The following is an 18,653-nucleotide window of genomic DNA, read 5'->3' on the forward strand; positions in this document are numbered from 1 at the left end:
GTACTTTTACTCAAGTTGGTGCCGGAGAGGACCCTGGGGCTGGAGGCACCGGTGGAGGAGATGCAGGGGACGCCTGCGGAGGGGCTGGTGCCGGAGAGGAGCTGACCGGAGGCACCACTGGGGGGAGGAGGCGCAGGAGTCGCCTGGAGGTGAGCTGGCAGCTGCTGGGCTGCGTACTGTACGGGAAGGTGCTGGTCTTCGTACTGCTGGGCCGGTGTCTGGACCGGGTACGGCTGGGCAGCGTATGGCTGGGCAACGTACGACTGGGCCGATGTACTGCTGGGCCAGGTACGGCTGGACTGGAGGCTGGGCCAGGTGCGGCTGGGCTGCGTATGGCTGGGCCGAAGGTTGGAGCTGGTACTGTTGGGCGAAGGTTGGCGATGGTACTGTTGGGCGAAGGTTGGCGATGGTACTGTTGGGCGAAGGTTGGCGCTGGTACTGTTGGGCGAAGGTTGGAGCTGGTACTGTTGGGCGAAGGTTGGAGCTGGTACTGTTGGGCGAAGGTTGGAGCTGGTACTGTTGGGCGAAGGTTGGCGCTGGTACTGTTGGGCGAAGGTTGGAGCTGGTACTGTTGGGCGAAGGTTGGAGCTGGTACTGTTGGGCGAAGTTTGGAGCTGATAGGTGTACTGCTGGGAGGTGTACTGCTGGGGGGGCCGACTGGGCTGAGTACTGCTGGGAGGCCCCATGACTCTGTGGCTGGGAGCAGCCATTAGCCGTGGTCACCCCATTGGGATGCTATCAATGCATTGAATGGGACATTGTCACCTTTCATCAGACCATTGAATGGACGAAGTAGGCAACATACTGACCTACCTGCGATTTATCAGACCATTCATTGGGTGTTATCAAGACATACTGACCTACCGACGGAGATGACTTAAAAAGTCCAGTTTCGGTTTTGGTTCGGACCATGACGGAGGCGCGCAGTCTCAGGCGAACTGGAACCACGTGAGGGACCACCGAGTGAGCTAAAGCGAGCGAGTTGCCATCCCAAACGTTGTGACGTTCGCCTGAGCCTACTCAGTGCCGTTGGAGTTATGTACCGATAGGCACAGAATCATAAATCATGTTGTGGGGACTGCTCCGCCTCCGAGTAGGTCAGTAGCTCCTGATTACGGCCAATGAATGGTCTGACAAATCGCGGGTAGGTCAGTATATCGCCTACTCGTCGCCTACTCGCCCATTCAATGGTCTGATAAAACGTGATAATCTCCCATTCAATGCATTGATAGCATTCGAAGCCGGTGCCGTGGTAGCCTGGGCTATAGGATAGCCAGGTGCTGGCTGTGCATACAAGGTCTGGTAATGAGAGCTCCAGTACTGTTGCCATAAACTTTGCCGTACTGTTTCCATCTGGTCAGTTTTAATATTTCTGGTCTATGCCTGATGGCCAAATATTCCGGCCTCAAAGGACCATGTCAAATTGACTAACTAAGTTTGTGGTGTAATAATACTCAGGCATCAGGATACCTGTAACAGTATGACCAGTGGACCAGATGGATATATAGAAGTACTTATATATTTATTTCAGCAAACAGTACAAGCAATACAAGCAGAGATAGAGCAAGGAGGTGGTGATGAATTGATGGAGATGATGAACTATAAAAGAAACAAAAGGAAACCAATCAGACAAAGTACACATAACCAAAATATTCAAGGAGAAGTTTCTTCCAGAGGAGTCAGGAGATGGCAATGAACAGTGACTGTATAAGACAACAAGTGCCTATAATGGGCTGGTAAACCTGGCTTACTGGATAACTTGACTACTTTGTGGTTATTTAAGTAATTTTATAAGTAATAGATACATGCTTCCAAAACTGTTTGTGACATTACATTCGACAGTGAGTGTTCATTTGTTGTTTATACGTATGGGACATCACCTTGGGACGGATGCCATGTTGGATTTTGCAATAAATGATTAACTGATGGTAATTTCACTGACTCAGTCACATTCCTTGAGCCCCAGAACCTAGGGTTAGACACCACAACCACCTTTCTAAGTTGAATAGTATTTGAGATAATATCTCAAATACTATTCCAAGATCGCTGCTGGGAGCTTAAAATGGCTATATTATAGCCATTTTAAGCTCCCAGCAGCCATCTTGGACGCCATCTTGAAAATGATGCCTTTCTGGGATGTGTATTTTCCTGGATTTTTTGGATGTTCTCAAGCATGCGTAGAGGTACCAGAATCAATTGAAAAACCTTTTGTATCAATGCTTTGGGAGGTTTGTGCCTGTGATGTTTCTTGTTGTCACAGGACTAAAAGAAAAAATATGGTTTAGGCGAAAATGGTGGAAAAATGTGTGCTATTAAAGGTTTGAAGAGCTCCATGTGAATACTGTACTTGTCATACATTTCACAAAAGGGCTTGAATGAAAGCTCAAAGTGTCCCCTTAAAAATGATACCAAACACTATAGTAAAGAATATTGAAATATGTCCTGAACATGAGCCTATACCAAGATATGCACCTGCGTCTAAAAGGCACATTTTCAATGGGGGAGGGTAACTTTAGCAGCTGATAACACTAATTTAGCTGTGACTCAGGAAGGGTTATCATACCAAAATATTATCTACAGACATAGAGCTTCTCAAAAATGATGAGTAACCTTTGCCACCATGAGTGATACCAACATCTCATCTGGCCCATGGACTATAAGTAAAGACTTGAGTGTTGGGAAAAGTACTCAAGTAGGAGTATCAATACTGCAATATAGACATACTCTGTTACAAGTAAAAGTCCGGAATTCAAAATGTACTTGAGTAAAATTACAAAAGAATAGGCATCAAAATGCAGCAGCTCTCTACTCCTCCATACGAGAGACGCAACTAGGATTTGTGGTGCTGTTTGTGTAGGTCTTCTAAACATCTTTGTTTGAACGGCTTTTAGCGCGTCTAGGAACCGATATGCAGAACCGAAATTACATATTTTTGATGGGTACCCGGCCGGTACCCGCCATTTCTTATTAGGTTCCTACTTGGAACCGAATATCGGTACCCAACCTATTGGAAATATGTCAAAATTGTACTTAAGTACAGTACTTGAGTACATGTACTTAGTTACTTTACACAACTGACCTCCTCTCACAACACATTGTATACTTACACCTCGCATGTAGCCTTAAGTCCTTTTGCAGTCAGGCTCTTGCACAAGACTTGTACAGATGGATTGTCACAATTTGCCCTAAATAAAAATGTTTATGAACATGATTATTGTTATTTTACACAGATCTTTTAGACTTTATTTGTATTCTTTTAATGAACATGATTCGTCTCTGTCGGGTGGAAACCTCATATGTCCAAAACTGTTACTTTTCAGGATTCAAATTCAAAAATAGCTAAAATGAATAGCAGATCTACAAGCTCAAAACGTACCATTTCGAGCTTGTAGATCTGCTACTTTTGAAACTTTCGTGTGGCGCTGTAGTGAGATCAAATAGGGCGTTAATGTACAAAAAACCCTAAAAGTTAAAATATGGAATGCAATTTTTTATTTTTTTAGGGTAGCCAATAAATTTTTGCCCCTTTTTCTCTCCAATTTAGTAGTTATGCCATTTAATACCCCCCCCACACACATGTCTGTGTTGTCACTGCTGTTGTATCCTACTGACTCACTACCAGTGAGGAGCCCCCACCGGAAGGACTACTCCTCCCGCCCAACACTCCCTGCTGACGGGTGTCGTCCCAACCTATAGGAGTACATGCAATGACCGATATGACCCTCCTCCTCCTCCCCGCCCGGCTTCCATCCCCCGAACACGGGCCAATTGTGTTCGTGTAGACGCCCGACAAAGCCGGATGCACCACAGTGGATTTGAACCCACAACCTCCGTGGAGGTGGGCAGGGACTTTACCACTGCACCACCCGAGCGCCCTGACAGCAATGATATAACACTATATAACACAACAGCACACATGAAGAAATTACATTTTGAGAAGCGACATAATTATAAAGAAATAACCATCAATAATAATTACATCATACTGCATGGGAAACATGGATCATACTTTCCCACAGTGGTGGAAAAAGCACTAAAATATTTGACTTAAAGGTAGGGTAAGTGATTTACTTTGGTTAAAATAAGTGTTAAATAGCTCTATATTCTGATAGTAGTCATTGCTATAGAGTGTTTGTTCAGTAAAAGGAGTCTCCATGTCTCTCCAGCTCTTTCAGTGCTCTCTCCTGATTGGCTTAAATGTTGTCACCTACCTGAAAATGTACTATATTGGAGAGACCCCTGTGACCGAACAAACGCTCTGTAGCAATGATTACTATCACAATATAGTACTTTAACCTTTTAACAAAAAAAATATATATATATATATATATATATATCACTTACCCTGTCTTTAAGTAAAAGTATCAATACTGCAATGTAGAAATACAAATACTCATTATGCAGAATGTCCCATTTCACATTTTTTTTAATATATACAAATATTTTGAAAATAGCAGATTTACAAGCTCACAATGCATCGCGTCGCGACGCATTGTGAGCTTGTAGATCTGCTATTTTCAAATGGCCGACACAAAATCTTCATAGTAACTAGTAATTAAAGTTAAAGTAAAATTTTACTCTGCGATGTAGTGGAGTAGAAGTAAAAGTACTGACAATTAGAAATACTCAAGTGAAGTAAAAAATACCTCAAAATTGTACTTAAGTACAGTACTTGATTACATGTACTTAGTTACTTTACACCACTGCTTTCCCATGCAGTATGATGAGAGGATAATTGCACATCTTACGTAGGATTGCCCTTGCTGAGCAGAATGATAGTGAGGCTGGTGATCTTGCTGGTGAACTCTGGGACTTCTCTCATGGCCAGTGTGCTGTGAAGAAGATCACAACTTTGAGGGTCGTTCATAACCAGTGGTGGAAGAAGTACTCACATATTTTACTCAAAAGCAGCAATACCACAATACAAAAATACTCCGTTACAAGTAAAAGGCCTGTGTTCAAAAAGTTACTTGAGTAAAAGTACAAAAGTATTGGCATCAAAACATACTTAAAGTATCAAAAGTACAAGACTAAAATGTTTGAAAATGGCAGATCTACAAGCTCACAACGCGTTGCAAAGCGACAAGTTGTGAGCTTGTAGATCGGCTATTTACAATTAGCCTATGTATAAAATAGGGCTAAAGTGGTTAATGTATGTTTTATAATATAATAATTTATATCTGCAAAGTAACTGGTAACCAAAGTTTTCAACTGCTGAACAACATGGGAAGAGCAACATGACAAGAAGGAAATACATGCACATCTAAAGCAGGTGCTGAGTGAAAAAAAATATATATATATATTTTTTCCCCCGCATGATTCGATTGAGATTGGCAGTTGAATCATACAAAAAAGATGCAATAGAGGAACATTCCATTTCGGCTGTAGGGGTGCTTAATGTCTGATTTAACATACAACATACTTGCTTGGTTTCTCCCAATAAATCATGATGTATATCCTATTTTTGGCAAACTATTAGTTAATCAATATAACAAATTAGGCCAATCTCTCAGTCGAAAAATAATGAATACAAAAATTAATATTTCGGCCAATTATTGGCAGTCGACTCGGGACTCCCTCGATCGATTAGTCGATGATTTGAATAATCGAGGTAAGGCCTACAAAATACTTTATTGCACCTCAGTTTTGCTGTGACGTTGCAGGCTTTCACCCTTCCTCAGACGGAAGTGAAACCAAAGAGAAACCCATGATATACATTGAACATGATCACAGAAAGCAGTGCATATAATACACACTGACACATGACCAATGGCCAATTGGGTATGATTAATTACACAAATGCATTAAAATGTGGAAGCATTACAAGTGTCATACATTAAAATGTGTCTTGTCTGTACTACGCAACATCTATATTTGCTATACTCTGTCTCAAGAGTTCATGTTTCTTTTTAAATATTATTTTATTGCAGAATCCATTGGAACTACATGTGCTACAAAGCAGAAAGTCAACAGCACATTGACAGACTCTTCAGGAAGTGGTGGTGTCTAAAGAAACAAACTGCAATCAACAACGGAAGGAAGTGGTTTTCTTGTCTTTGTGGGCTCTTCAGTTTTATCACATCGTCAGCATCAAACAGAAACCTTGCATGTCAAAAACTGTTTTGTTTTCAGGAAATGGAAAAATAACCTGTGTTCCACTGTAGTTATTTAGTCACAAGCTCTTTTAATTGTTTAAATATTTTTAAAACCCACAAACACACTTGACCACTTTCACTGAAAAAAAAATTAAATAGCAGATCTAGAAGCTGAATATTCTGTCGCTATGCGATGCATTGTGTGCTTGTCACTATTTCCGCTACTTAAACTCATGGTTCAAGTTTCAAGGTCGTTTTATATTGTTACATCTTGTGCACATGGTAAATGGTAAATGGACTGCATTTATATAACGCCTTTCTAGTCTTTCCGGCCCTTCAAAGCGCTCTACGATGTACTTCACATTCACACATTCACACACCGATGGCGGAGGAAACCATGCAAGGCACCAACCTGCTCATCAGAAGCCGTAGGGGTTCAGTGTCGTGCTCAAGGACACTTAGATTTGTATGTCAAAGTAGGGCATTCATTTACTAAATATTCTAAAATAATAGTCTGCACACTATGACTTGCAGGGCACCCAGTCAAAAGCTTAATTGTGTATAATATATACACAATTAAGCTTTTGATCTGCTACTTTCAAAAGCAGCAGATCTACCAGCTCAAAACGCTTTGCGCCGCGTTTCGAGCTTGCAGATCTACTTTTTATGCTCTTGTGTGTGACGCTGTACTAGTATGATCAAGCAGGAAAAAAACAAAGTTAAAATATGGAGATAAGAGGTTTCTGCTCGACAAAGATATGACGATCATAATTAGAGTTTGTTTACAGAGACATTTGTGCTCCAGTCTGAGGTTCAGGATGGACCATAATACGTGTTGCGTTCCCGGATTGAATGGGTTAACAGAAGACGTTTAGCACAACTCACCTTGTAGGATCGAATGGTGTGGCTATATCGCCATCGAGCAAAACAGTGACAGCACCACAGGCAGCTTTTGCAAACTAAGGAGATCATAGAGTGTCAAAAGGAAGAGGCAGGGGAAAACATCAGAATGTAATCTATGCATTGTATAGACTTTTGGAAATGTCTTAACATGGCAGTCTATATTGTAAGAACATTTATCAGATATGGATTCTAGCCTTTGGGAGGCAGTACATATGTTTAACCCATTAAAACCGGGAACGCATCTGTGTAACCACTTTAACCATTATTTTATTATTCTTTGGCTATTCAAAAATAGCAGATCTACAAGCTTGTGTGCCACGCTACAAGCTTATAGATCTGCTATAAAAAAATATATATCGTGAAAATTTGTGCAAATCTTTGAACATATATATTTCTTAAAGTGATAATTTTTAATTCAAATCTTTGCTTCTGGGGGATTCTACAAATGTGTTCTAAAGTTTTTTATTTTTTGGGCGGTGCAACCGCCCCTATATGTGAGGTTTGGACATCGACATTCGCTGCACTGTGATTGGCCACCATTGTACCCCCCTAGCCCTACACATTCAATGCAAATCACTGGCCACCATTGTACCCCCCTAACCCTGCACCGTGATTGGCCACCATTGTACACCCCTAACCCCTACACATTCAATGCAAATCTATTGGCTGACTCTATTCAGGACTGTGATTGGCTAGTGAAACACATGACACATGTGCATAGCCCTATAAATAGGACTATGCACTTAAAAAAAACACATTTATGTTTTCTTTTACGAGCTTGTAGAAAAAAAACACATTTATGGTTTTTGGGCGGTGAAACTGCCCCTATAAGTGAGGTTTGGACCCCCCCACCCATTGCACCAACCCTGCGCTGTGATTGGCCACCAGTGTACCCCCCCTAACCCTGCACCGTGATTGGCCAATCACAGTCTATTCAGGACTGTGATTGGCTAGTGAAACATGTGCATAGCCCTATAAATAGGACTATGCACTTTAAAAAAACACATTTATGTTTTTTTTTAAGTTAGGGGTGTACAATGGTTGGTCCACAATATTACTTTTCTTTAAGTGAACTTCCATCACTGATGACCACTGTGACCACACCGCCCACTTCACACTGGGTATGATTATTTTTTTACTTTTTTAAATGTTGCTATAATCAGTGGTTCTCACACTTTTTCATGTCAAGGACCACCCAAAATGATATGTATTTAGCCGCGGACCCCCATCTCAAAATATGTTGTTCCAGGGGGGGAACAAAAATGATGAAAAAGTGTCGAGAAAGTGTTGAGAAAGTAACAAGTATACAGTCTCTTCCTAGACCAGGCTGCACCTGGTAAAAATAGCAGATCTACAAGCTCTTACCACGCTATTAGCTTGTAGATCTGCTATTTTTGAATAGGAAAAACAATCAAAAAATGACACACAGGTGGTTTCCCGGTCTTAATGGGTTAAGTCTTGTTAGGTACTTACTCCAGCAGAGGCTTTGTTCCAGAATGAATGCTTAGCGTTGTTAGGGCAATCTTGGTCGCCCCAGGCTGGACACCCAGTGGTCAATGTTTCTATAGGAAAACAGAGAATAGAGGGTTGGCGAAAGGGCCTTTCTGTGTGGAGTTTGCATGTTCTCCCTGTGTCTCTCAGGGTAGTTAATACCCTCACTAAAACATGCAGTAATCCTGGTCGCTATACCGCCTCCCCCATGACAGCCGGGGCGTCTGATGGAGGGGAAAGGAACTGGTTGGAATAACGTGTTCCTTCCACGCGCTACGTCCTACCGGACAAACTCTCCCCTGTCAGGTGACAAGAAGGTCAGTTGGCTGTCATGCATTGAAGGAGGCATGAGCTCGGCCCTGGCCTCCCTAGGCTGGTGAGGGGAGTATAGCGCCCAGGATCACTTAGAAAATTGGCACCGGGTGAAAAATAAGGGTTACAAAATCGTGGGATAAAAATATAGGAAAAAAAAGGGGGGAAAAAAGGAAAACAGAGATAGAAATAAAGAAAACAATGTATAATTCAGTTGATAATCAGTAACCATTGGTCAGTAACCATCAGTAACCATTGGTCAAGAAATTAGGAATATTCTCAACAAATAATAACCTTTGACAAATGTGTCAATGATGTTAAATCACAAATTTACAAATATAAATATTAGTACATTTCTTTACTTTCCTTTCCTTTACTCTTGCCTAGAGTTGTTCTTGGCAACTGACTTTCACATATGATCATATTGTATGCCAATTTATGGTATTATTAAACCACACAGTATCAGACCAGTAGGGAATAGGCCTTTGACCACCGACCATTATTTAGAAGACTTGCGATGTTTATCACATCATTTGTTATAACAGTAAAACTCCAGAGTCTTACCAGTGCTGCCTTTCTTTCCACACCAGGTCAGATCAGACACCTCATCCAGCACAGAGCCCAGGAGAGTGTCTTCCAGAGTTAAACAGTTTGTCTTCTTGGCGATTTCACGGACAGAAGCCTTTGTTTTACTCCAGAACATCATCTAAGCCAGAAACAGAGAATGAACACACTTGAACACAGGAGGCATTTCTTAAATGCAATTAAAACACTTATATACTTTCCCCAAGGGCTCTATACTAGGACCCCTTCTGTTTCCGCTGTACACTAATGTCTTCACCTAAAATAGCAGATCTGCAAGTTCACAGCGTGTCAAGTTGCGTCATGTTGCGTCATGTTGTGAGCTTGTAGATCTGCTATTTTTTTGCAGAATGTTAGCCCCACAATAGGGATGCTGTGGTTAAAGTTTAAAGGAACAAAAATAGGGCTCACAACTCACTTTGATGCTCCAAGGTTTATTCAAACAAACAGCAGATACGACGTTTCGACCCTTTCGGTCTTTTTCAAGTATATGACATATGGCATTGTGAGCTTGTAGATCGGCTATTTTCAAATGGCCGAAATGTATATAGGGCTGAAGTGGTTAATGTACGTTTTGTAATAATAATCAAAATCTACAAAGTAACTAGTAACTGAAGTTTTCAAATAATTGTAGTGGAGTAAAAGTACAATATTTGCCTCTGAGATGTAGTGGAGTAGAAGTAAAAGTACTGCAAATTGGAAATACTCAACAAAAAAAATGACCTCAAAATTGTACAGTACTTGAGTACATGTACTTAGTTACGTTAAACCACTGTGTGTCTATGGTACATGCAGACAGGTTGGTAGATCCAAATGGAGGGCCATAAAGATCCAGGTGGAAGGTTAAAAGGACACCTTGCTGGTTTTTAGACTAAATCTTTTTGTTCTAGTTGTAGTTGTATAAATATATACATTTTGTAGATCTTATGGTTTGACTGACCGGACATTCGTGTCATCGAAAAATGACTTTGTGGACATTCAAGATTTGTATTTAAGTAGGCAAACCCCTGGTGTAGACAATCACTATGGTAATTTAATACTTTAACCATCTATCCGGTCACAAAGAGACAACACAGTCTCAAAGAGACCTCTCCCATTCTACAGTATACTTACCAGTGGTGGGAAAAGTACTCACATTTTGCACTTAAGTAAAAGTATCAATACTGCCATGTAGAAGTAGGCCTACTCTGTTACAAGTGAAAGTCGAGTATTCAAAATGTACTTGAGTAAAAATACAAAAGTATTCGCATTAAAATATAGTACTGAAAGTAAAAGTATTCAGTTTGCAGAATGTCCCATTTTACAAGTTTCCAAATGTATGATTGAAAATGTTTGAAAATAGCAGATCTACAAGCTCACAACATGTAGCTAATCGACGCGTTGTGAGCTTGTAGATCTGCTATTTTCAAATTGCCTAAGTATGCATGGGGCTGAATTGGTTAATGTATGTTTTGTAATGATAATAAAAAAATAAGTTACTAGTAACTAATAACTAGTAACTAAAGTGGAGTAAAAGCTTTCCTCAGATGTAGTGGAGTAGAAGTAAAAGTATTGAAAATTGGAAATACTCCAGTAAAGTAAAATGATAGCCTCAAAATTGTACATAAGTACAGTACTTAAGTAAAAGTACTTAGTTACTTTACACCACTGATACTTACTCTGTTGCATGCAGCATCGAAGGGCTCTGCAGTGAAGAGATCCTCATAGTGTTTCATCTCAACGTTACATGGATCCTTGCCCACATAGGCGCTCTCAAATTTCTTCCATATCTCTTCACAGTCATTACTGAGGAGGGGGATCAATGGGAAAGTTTAGCTGACTAACTCATGGTTGCAAAGACAGCAAGTTGGTTTCAGGCTCTGCACCAGAGTTTGAGTTCGCTTGAAATGTTCATAGCGCGGCACTCGGTGCCGCCTGGAACCCCCCTCCAAGGACCCCTGGGAAACATGAAAACGAACGCTCTACACCACTTCCTTTGCAGGAAGTGTGCTTCACTCCTGTCACTGTGTTAACAGACATAAATACATAGACGACACACTGGCCACTGTTACCCATATTAAGACGGGCAGCTTGTCATTAACTCGTTGTATAGATAAATACAGTATCTGTGACTAAACCTTTTTTTCTGTTTTATAATCATTAATTTGTTTAACCCATTAATACCGGGAAAGCATAGACGTGTCATTTTAGATTTTAGAAAATAGCAGATTTACCACCTCACATGCAAGCTTGTACATGTGCTATTTTGGAACACTTAAGCAAAATCTTGAAAGTGTTTGAAAATGTAAGAATATCACCCATATTACCTGATGTGACAATAAATATTGATTTGATTTGATTTCACCTGCAGCGCACGGCCTCTACTGAAATCTCTTTAGAAGCACTCTTAATCATACAATTGCTATACATACACTCAGATTCAGTCAGCAGGTTGAACTCACTGTTTCGATCACTTTTCCTTTTATGATGCAGAAGAGACTTAAGTAGCTAATTGTGATGCCGCAGTGATGGGGTGTTAATGTAGTGCTATTGATCCCTGCATAAAACCTGCTAAATAACTAATAAATAACTACACAAAATAACAACAGTACTGTCAGATCAAAAAGAATACTCCACTATAGCCTGAAAATGAGAACAGAAGTGATAGAACAGTTTACCTTCGTCTTCCTGTGAACTCCTTGCATTTGGCAAGAAATCGACGCTTGATTTGATGCTTGAAGAGATGATGCAGTCCAACACCGAGGGCGATGCTGATGCTCGCAACAATAACTAGCACTGAGAGACCAACCCATAGCTTCTTGTTCATCTTTAAATGTTACGTGAAATGTTTTCTCAAAACAAACGCTTGTTCCTTGCTGTGAGTGTGAGAACTCTGGAGTCAAGTGGATGTGGGTTTTATTTGCTACCAAGTGAGGCGGGCCAATCACCTTCTGTGTGAACACTCCCCAGTATAGGAAGTAGGCCTGTACAGTATCTCTCTGCTGTCGGATAGAACCTATATTTATTCATATTTTCTAAAGAGTGGATGTCTACATTTTAGTTATTGAAAAGAAAATGCCCTTGTACGTTTCAATAATACTTTTAAAAGCATGTACTTTTCAGTACTTAAGCATTTTTAAAAGCAAGTGCTCCAGTTTTTTGACACAAGCACATATTTGACAGAGCAATGTTCACTAGTAGCTGAGTAGTATTTGACCAGGAGTATTTTTTACTTTTATTCAAGTACTATGGCTGAGTACTTTGTCCACCACTGGTCATAGGTTAACTTTCAGTCCCATGTGTTGTACAACCAGCTTCGTGGAACTTCACTCCCTCTGCTGGTGAGAAGTTGAGGTCCATTTCTTAAATTTCTCCTTAATGCTTTTTTATTGATTGATTGATTGATTGAATACTTTATTTGGAAATACATGGAAACAGTACACGGAAGTACAATTCACAATACAAGGTCCTCTAAAATGAATCGCTCATAAAAGCTCAGTGGCTTATTTAAAATGAGATCCCCACGCACTCAAATCATGATGACATTTAAGAAGACACAGACAGATATACACTACTATGCAGAACGTCATACAGTCAGCTTACAGGTTACTGGTTTGGGGGAAAAAAATAAATATGTACAATAAACAGTTCAAGGAGGGAGGGGGGGTAGGTTAAGACTGCCCCACAAACAAATGAGTAATTAACACAGGATTGACCCTAGCAGCATATCAATGGTACACGTGTGTTGTTACCTGTTTATTAAGCTACTCCTATTTTTCAACCACATCTAATGAGACAAGACATCAGTTGAATGAGTTTGGGAACAGACCTCATGAGTCAAAAGACATAGTAAACAACACATTATTTTTGATGGGAAAATAAATTGCAACATCTGAAGAAAGGGAACTTGGAAGGACACTTTCTGACAAACCATAAATCATTTGACCTTTCCAGCAGACCCTGGGAAAGCTGAGAAAAGGGAACTGAAATCTCAACCACATGTATTTGTGTACCATACATGGAACTGAATAGAGCTCTCTCATCATTATTCTACTGTAAGTATTTGTCTGATCAGCAAGAACTGAAGTGATGGTGAAGAAAGAAAACTAGGAAAGACACGTGTGGACAAACCACACGTCATTTGACTAGACATTTCCAGCAGACAGAGAACTGAGAAAAATTAATAAACTAAGAACAAAACACATTTGTGACCTGAGTGCTAATTCAAGAAGGTTTGAACAGAAGTTCCCCCTCTGGGCCCCAACAGTTTCATTGTGGGCATGAGATCTATTTAGCCACTGCCTTTTCATCTTATTATAAACCCGTAATTCAAATAATGCAAAGAGAATAAGTCAATAGTTGAATATGTATAATTATGAAACTCTCATCTGTGTGAACACTCCAGTGTAGGAAGTACACAGGAAGTACAGTATATCTCTGCTGTCGGATAGAACCTATATTTATTCATATTTTCCAAAGAGGGGACGTCTATATTTTAGTTATTGAAAAGAAAATGCCCTTGTACGTTTCAATATTACTTTTAAAAGCATTTTCAGTACTTAAGCATTTTTAAAAGTAAGTGGTCCAGTTTTTTGACACAAGCACATATTTGACAGAGCAATGTTCACTCGTAGCTGAGTAGTATTTGACCAGGAGTATTTTTACTTTTATTCAAGTACTATGGCTGAGTACTTTGTCCACCACTAGTCATAGGTTAACTTTCAGTCCCATGTGTTGTACAACCAGCTTCGTGGAACTTGACTCCCTCTGCTGGTGAGAAGTTGAGGTCCATTTCTTAAATTTCTCCTTAATGCTTTTTTATTGATTGATTGATTGATTGAATACTTTATTCAGTATGTACAAAATTCCGCCGCCCGCCTGCTCACCAGGACCCGATCCAGAGACCACATCACTCCTGTCCTCCGTGACCTTCATTGGCTCCCAGTCAAACATCGAATTGACTTCAAGATACTCATCACCACCTACAAAGCCGTCAACAACCAGGCCCCCCACTACATCTCTGTACTCATCAAACGCCATGCCCCCTCCCGCTCCCTCAGGTCGGGTGATGACAACATCCTGGACACCCTCTGGACAAATAAACGAACCTGGGGTGACAGGGCCTTCTCTGCGGCTGCCCCCAAACTGTGGAACTCACTCCCAGCTCACATCAGAGCTGCTCCCACCCTCACCATGTTTAAAACCACACTCAAAACCCACCTTTTCAGAATCGCATTCCCTACATAAAACCCCAACCCCTGCCCCTCCTTTTTATTGTACTTTTCTTTTATAGATTTTAATCCTTTTTAACTAGTCAATTCTAATAAAGTTGTTATTTTCCTGCTATGTAAAGCGACTTTGAGTATTTAGAAAAGCGCTATATAAATCGTATGTATTATTATTATTATTATTTATTTGGAAATACATGGAAACAGTACACGGAAGTACAATTCACAATACAAGGTCCTCTAAAATGAATCGCTCATAAAAGCACTAAAATCATGATGACATTTTAAAAAACACATACAGATATACACTACTATGTAGAACGTCATACAGTCAGCTTACAGGTTACTAGTTTAAATAAAAATATATATATGTACAATAAACAGTTCAAGGAGGGAGGTTGAGGTTTGAGGGGTCATTTTGGAATTGCAGCCTCCTGAAGGTGTTTCTTTAGGGCAGTTTTGAAAGTGAGTAGGGTTTTACACTCCTTTACTCCTTTTGGTAGGGCATTCCACATTTTTGCTGCATAGCATGAGACCGAGTTCATTCCATTTGTTGTGCCAAATCTGGGTTGAACATGATCCGTGGAGCTGTCTCTGGTGTTGTGATCGTGGACTTCATTTACTCATTTGAAATATTTAGACCAGGCCCATTGTAAGTTGCTGTACTCTGTCCTCAACTCTGAGCCATGATCCAACCCTAGCAAAATGAGCAGGGGTTAGATGGGTTGTGTGTTTGAGGCCAAGAAGTAGCCTTACTAGTTTGTTTTGGGATGTTTGGGAGCCTTATTTTTAAGGCCTTGGTGGTGTTGTGATACCATGAGGAGCATGCATGATCGAAATGACCTTATATGAGGGCCTTTGAGAACTGAATAAATTAAAAAAAAAATAATAATAATAATAAGGTCACCAATCAGCCAAAAAGGCTATACAATAAAGCAGCAATCTCTCTTGACCTTTTAAACAAAACATTTTCAACAGGAAGTCAACACAACCTGAGTAATATGTAATATGTACTATTTTTTTTGTAATATGGTATAATATTACTGTTTTGGCAGAGTAATACCTTACACTACTCGTTACTGGGTATAATAATAATATCACAGTAATATATATCAAAAGTATCTTGTTACTGCCCAACACTGATAATGAATTAGTTCTCTCCAGGTTCTCTTCTTGCTAAGACACACACACACACACGCACACACACACACACACACACACACACACACACACACACACACACACACACACACACACACACACACACACACACACACACAGAGAGAGACAGAGTGTAGAGGGGTTTCCTCTGACTGGCTGATGACGTGCGCACTGAACCGGATGACGTACGCGGATGTGATTGGTCCACACACGGCAGAGCGCAGTGAGTGAACGGGGCCTACAGTGGAGCAGCATCACGGGGCCCGGGCAGCGCGAGCTGTGTGACAGTAGAACGTCAGAGCTCACTTTAAGAGAACAAAGTTCAAACACATTTTCTCGGACATAAAAAAATGTAGGCATCTTCTAAAACGGCACGAATTGACTGGGATAACCGTGCGTGTTTTTTTGAGCGGCGTTTGTTGTGTGTTTTTTGTTCCTCGGGAACGGGACGTTGTTCCCGGAGTTGACTTGGAACTCCCCGACGGCTAAGGAGAAAGAAAAGCCGCCTGGCCGGGGAGGGGATGCTAACCAGGCTAACGGGGCTAGCCGCCGCCGCTCGCGCCGCCGCGACCTACTAGAAGGCTCTGGACTAGCCTAGACGCGGGCGCTCGCGCCGCTAGGTACCGTAGTCTAGGTACCGTAGTAGGTACCGTAGTCCTACTCCTGTCGGTACTGTAGTTTGTTGTTGTTTCTACTGGGTCCAGAGACTATAATAATCCCACTTCCTTGTCACTGAGGCTCTGCTATGATGATGGAGCGCGTGAGGAACAAGTTGATGTTGTTCTGGAGCTGCTGTTCTTCTTCTTCACCTCAGCCCGTCATCGTCGTGTGGATCTATGGATCTATTAACTGACTGATACTTGAGGATCTATTGATTACTGACTTGAGGCGTTTCTTTAGCTGTTTAGTAAAAAGTGAAGGGTGTTGGTTCAGGCCTTATTATTGTGTTTGGACCCTGGTGTTCGGCATGGAATGGAATGCGACTGTCTGAGGAGAAGGTGGTCTACACACATGCTAGCTATAGCTAGCTAGCCACATTCACCTAGCATTCCTGCTATAAATCTGGGAGGGATGTTGTCCTCCAGACCTGGAACAACAGATTGATTATCGACTGACTGTAACAGCGACGACCTGAGTGGGATCATTGATTCATTGAGACTTTGTTCGGCGGCCGTCGTCGCCGCTGCTACCACCATGTTCTGACGGATCGTCACCCGGGATAACACACAGCATAGCTGCCCTGCTGATGGTTGGTGGGTGGTGGTGGTGATGCTAATGCTAGGCTAGTCGGTGGGCTAGCTGGCTGCCTGTGGAATATATACCGTTAGCCTAGCCTGCTGCTACGGCTAGCCTAATGTTTTGTTTTAGCCACCGTGCAACGAGGAGCGCGGAGCTTTCACTAAAAATAACCACAGCGTGGTAAAACGAGGATATTTACGAAAGAAAACGTGTGTAAATATATCAAATCTTGTTGATATTTCATTTAGATTAAGATGCCTAATTCGGAGGTGCTTCGTGAGGGTCGGGGCAGAAGCCCCTCTGCCCAGCAGAGAGCCTCCGCCAGGACAGCCGGGACCGGGCAGGACCGGCGCAGCAAGCCGGCCAGCAGCGCTGCTGCTGCTGCTGCTGCTGCCCAGCGTGAGGAGAGGCACCGGGACAAGAGGCGCGTCTCCGCGTCCCGGAGGAAGAAACACAGACCGGGGACGAGAGGAGGAGGAGGAGGGAGAGAGTCGTGGCAGCACGCCGATGGCCATGAAGGCAAAGGCGCCTTCCACAGAGAGGGTGAACTTCGGACCCTGGTGGAGTACGACGACGTGAGCTCCCAGTCGGAGGGCTTCTCGGGGAGCCCCTCTCCCAAAGTGGACCCGCACCACCATCACCACCACCACCACGCGCACGACAGGTTGTCGGCGGAGCGCCTCAGCGAGGCGGACCCGGCCGAGTACAACGGACCAGCGACCCCCCCGGACAGGAGAAAGCGCCACAGAGCCCGGGACGTCGTTCACCCACCACCTCCCGCCGCCGCCACCACCAAGGATGAGCAGAAACCAACCAGGGGACCATCGGAGAGGAGCAGCAGCAGGCAGGAGAAGGAGCCGGGCAGCAGGCGAAAGGACCGCCCGAGCCGGGAGAGAGACCCGAAAGCATCAGCAGCAGCAGCCCGTGGTGGAGGTGGCGTAAACGTGGCTAAAAACAACCGGGAGACCACGACGAGGAGCAGTGACCGAAACGGGAAGAGGACGTCTGCGTCGTCTCAGCAGGCCCCCCCGGTGGTGTCTGCGGATAAGACGGACAAGAAGGACTCCGCCAGACGGCACAAAAGCAAAACGAGATCCGAGAGACCCGACAAGGAGCCCCCGTCCGCGTACAGGGACGCTCCACAGTCCTACCGAGAAGACCGCGAAGACCCGGTCCCCAGGGCGCACCGGAGGAGTCCCGGGCTCAAAGGAGAAAGTCCCTACGGGACTGGGACGTCGTCACACCCGTTTGGCTACCAGTCTCCCGGCGGTAGCAGTTACAACCAGCTGATCTCCAGGAGAACGAGCCCTCCTACCTTCGGGAACAAAGACAGACAGAGACAGTCGTCGCCGCCGCCTAGTTCCACGTACTACGGCCGGGACACCGAGCTGTACGGCGGAGGAGGAGGAGGAGGAGCCTACGGCGCTTCGAAGTCGCCCAGCTCGTATTCGGGCAACAAGCGGAAACGTTCCCCCGCGGGGAGCCCGGCCACCTGGCGCAGGTCCCCCAGCTACGGCAAACACAGCCCGTTCGAACAGGGGGAGCTCGGTGGAAGTCCCTACGGGAACCGCAGGCGATCGCGAAGCCCGTACAGGAAGTCGCTGAGCCCGAGTCCAGATGTCAGGTGAGATATTTATGACTTATAGGAGGACCTGTGTTCTTC

The 18,653-nt window shown here is 42.9% G+C and overlaps 2 protein-coding genes across 3 annotated transcripts in view; one reads left to right on the plus strand and one right to left on the minus strand.

The window, feature by feature from the left end:
- Positions 1-1,468: 1,468 nt before the first annotated feature.
- LOC308077430 (ADP-ribosyl cyclase/cyclic ADP-ribose hydrolase 1-like) lies at positions 1,469-12,231 on the minus strand. Of its 2 annotated transcripts, XM_080418116.1 has the most exons (8): positions 12,041-12,231; positions 11,042-11,168; positions 9,366-9,507; positions 8,472-8,560; positions 6,981-7,054; positions 4,749-4,832; positions 3,108-3,185; positions 1,469-1,599 (listed from the first exon to the last, which is right to left on the minus strand). In XM_080418116.1, the coding sequence occupies exons 1-8, from the start codon at positions 12,187-12,189 to the stop codon at positions 1,515-1,517; spliced, it is 828 nt and encodes a 275-aa protein (XP_080274242.1). In that variant the 5' UTR covers positions 12,190-12,231; the 3' UTR covers positions 1,469-1,514. The 2 variants fall into 2 exon arrangements, with proteins under 2 accessions (XP_080274242.1, XP_080274243.1); XM_080418117.1 differs by lacking the exons at positions 1,469-1,599; positions 3,108-3,185 and having other exon boundaries at positions 4,714-4,832.
- Positions 12,232-16,027: 3,796 nt separating this feature from the next.
- cdk13 (cyclin dependent kinase 13) overlaps positions 16,028-18,653 on the plus strand; it is a 29,124-nt gene continuing 26,498 nt past the window's right edge. Inside the window, exon 1 of the mRNA XM_080418083.1 lies at positions 16,028-18,614. Coding sequence (XP_080274209.1) covers positions 17,245-18,614 — 1,370 coding nt within the window. The 5' untranslated portion in view covers positions 16,028-17,244. The remainder of the gene's footprint in view (positions 18,615-18,653) is intronic.

The sequence above is a fragment of the Gymnoscopelus braueri genome (genome assembly GCF_963280865.1).
Source record: "Gymnoscopelus braueri genome assembly, chromosome: 21".
Taxonomy (NCBI): Eukaryota; Metazoa; Chordata; class Actinopteri; order Myctophiformes; family Myctophidae; genus Gymnoscopelus; species Gymnoscopelus braueri.

What these genes read in the sequence shown, in the direction of transcription:
- LOC308077430 (XM_080418116.1), bottom strand. Translation starts at nt 12,189, where the DNA reads ATGAACAAGAAGCTATGGGTTGGTCTCTCAGTGCTAGTTATTGTTGCG. An exon ending in TGGAAAGAAAGGCAGCACTG is followed by an intron (nt 8,561 to 9,365) that starts GTAAGACTCTGG and finishes GTTTTCCTATAG; the next exon opens with AAACATTGACCACTGGGTGT. An exon ending in GGAACAAAGCCTCTGCTGGA is followed by an intron (nt 7,055 to 8,471) that starts GTAAGTACCTAA and finishes TGATCTCCTTAG; the next exon opens with TTTGCAAAAGCTGCCTGTGG.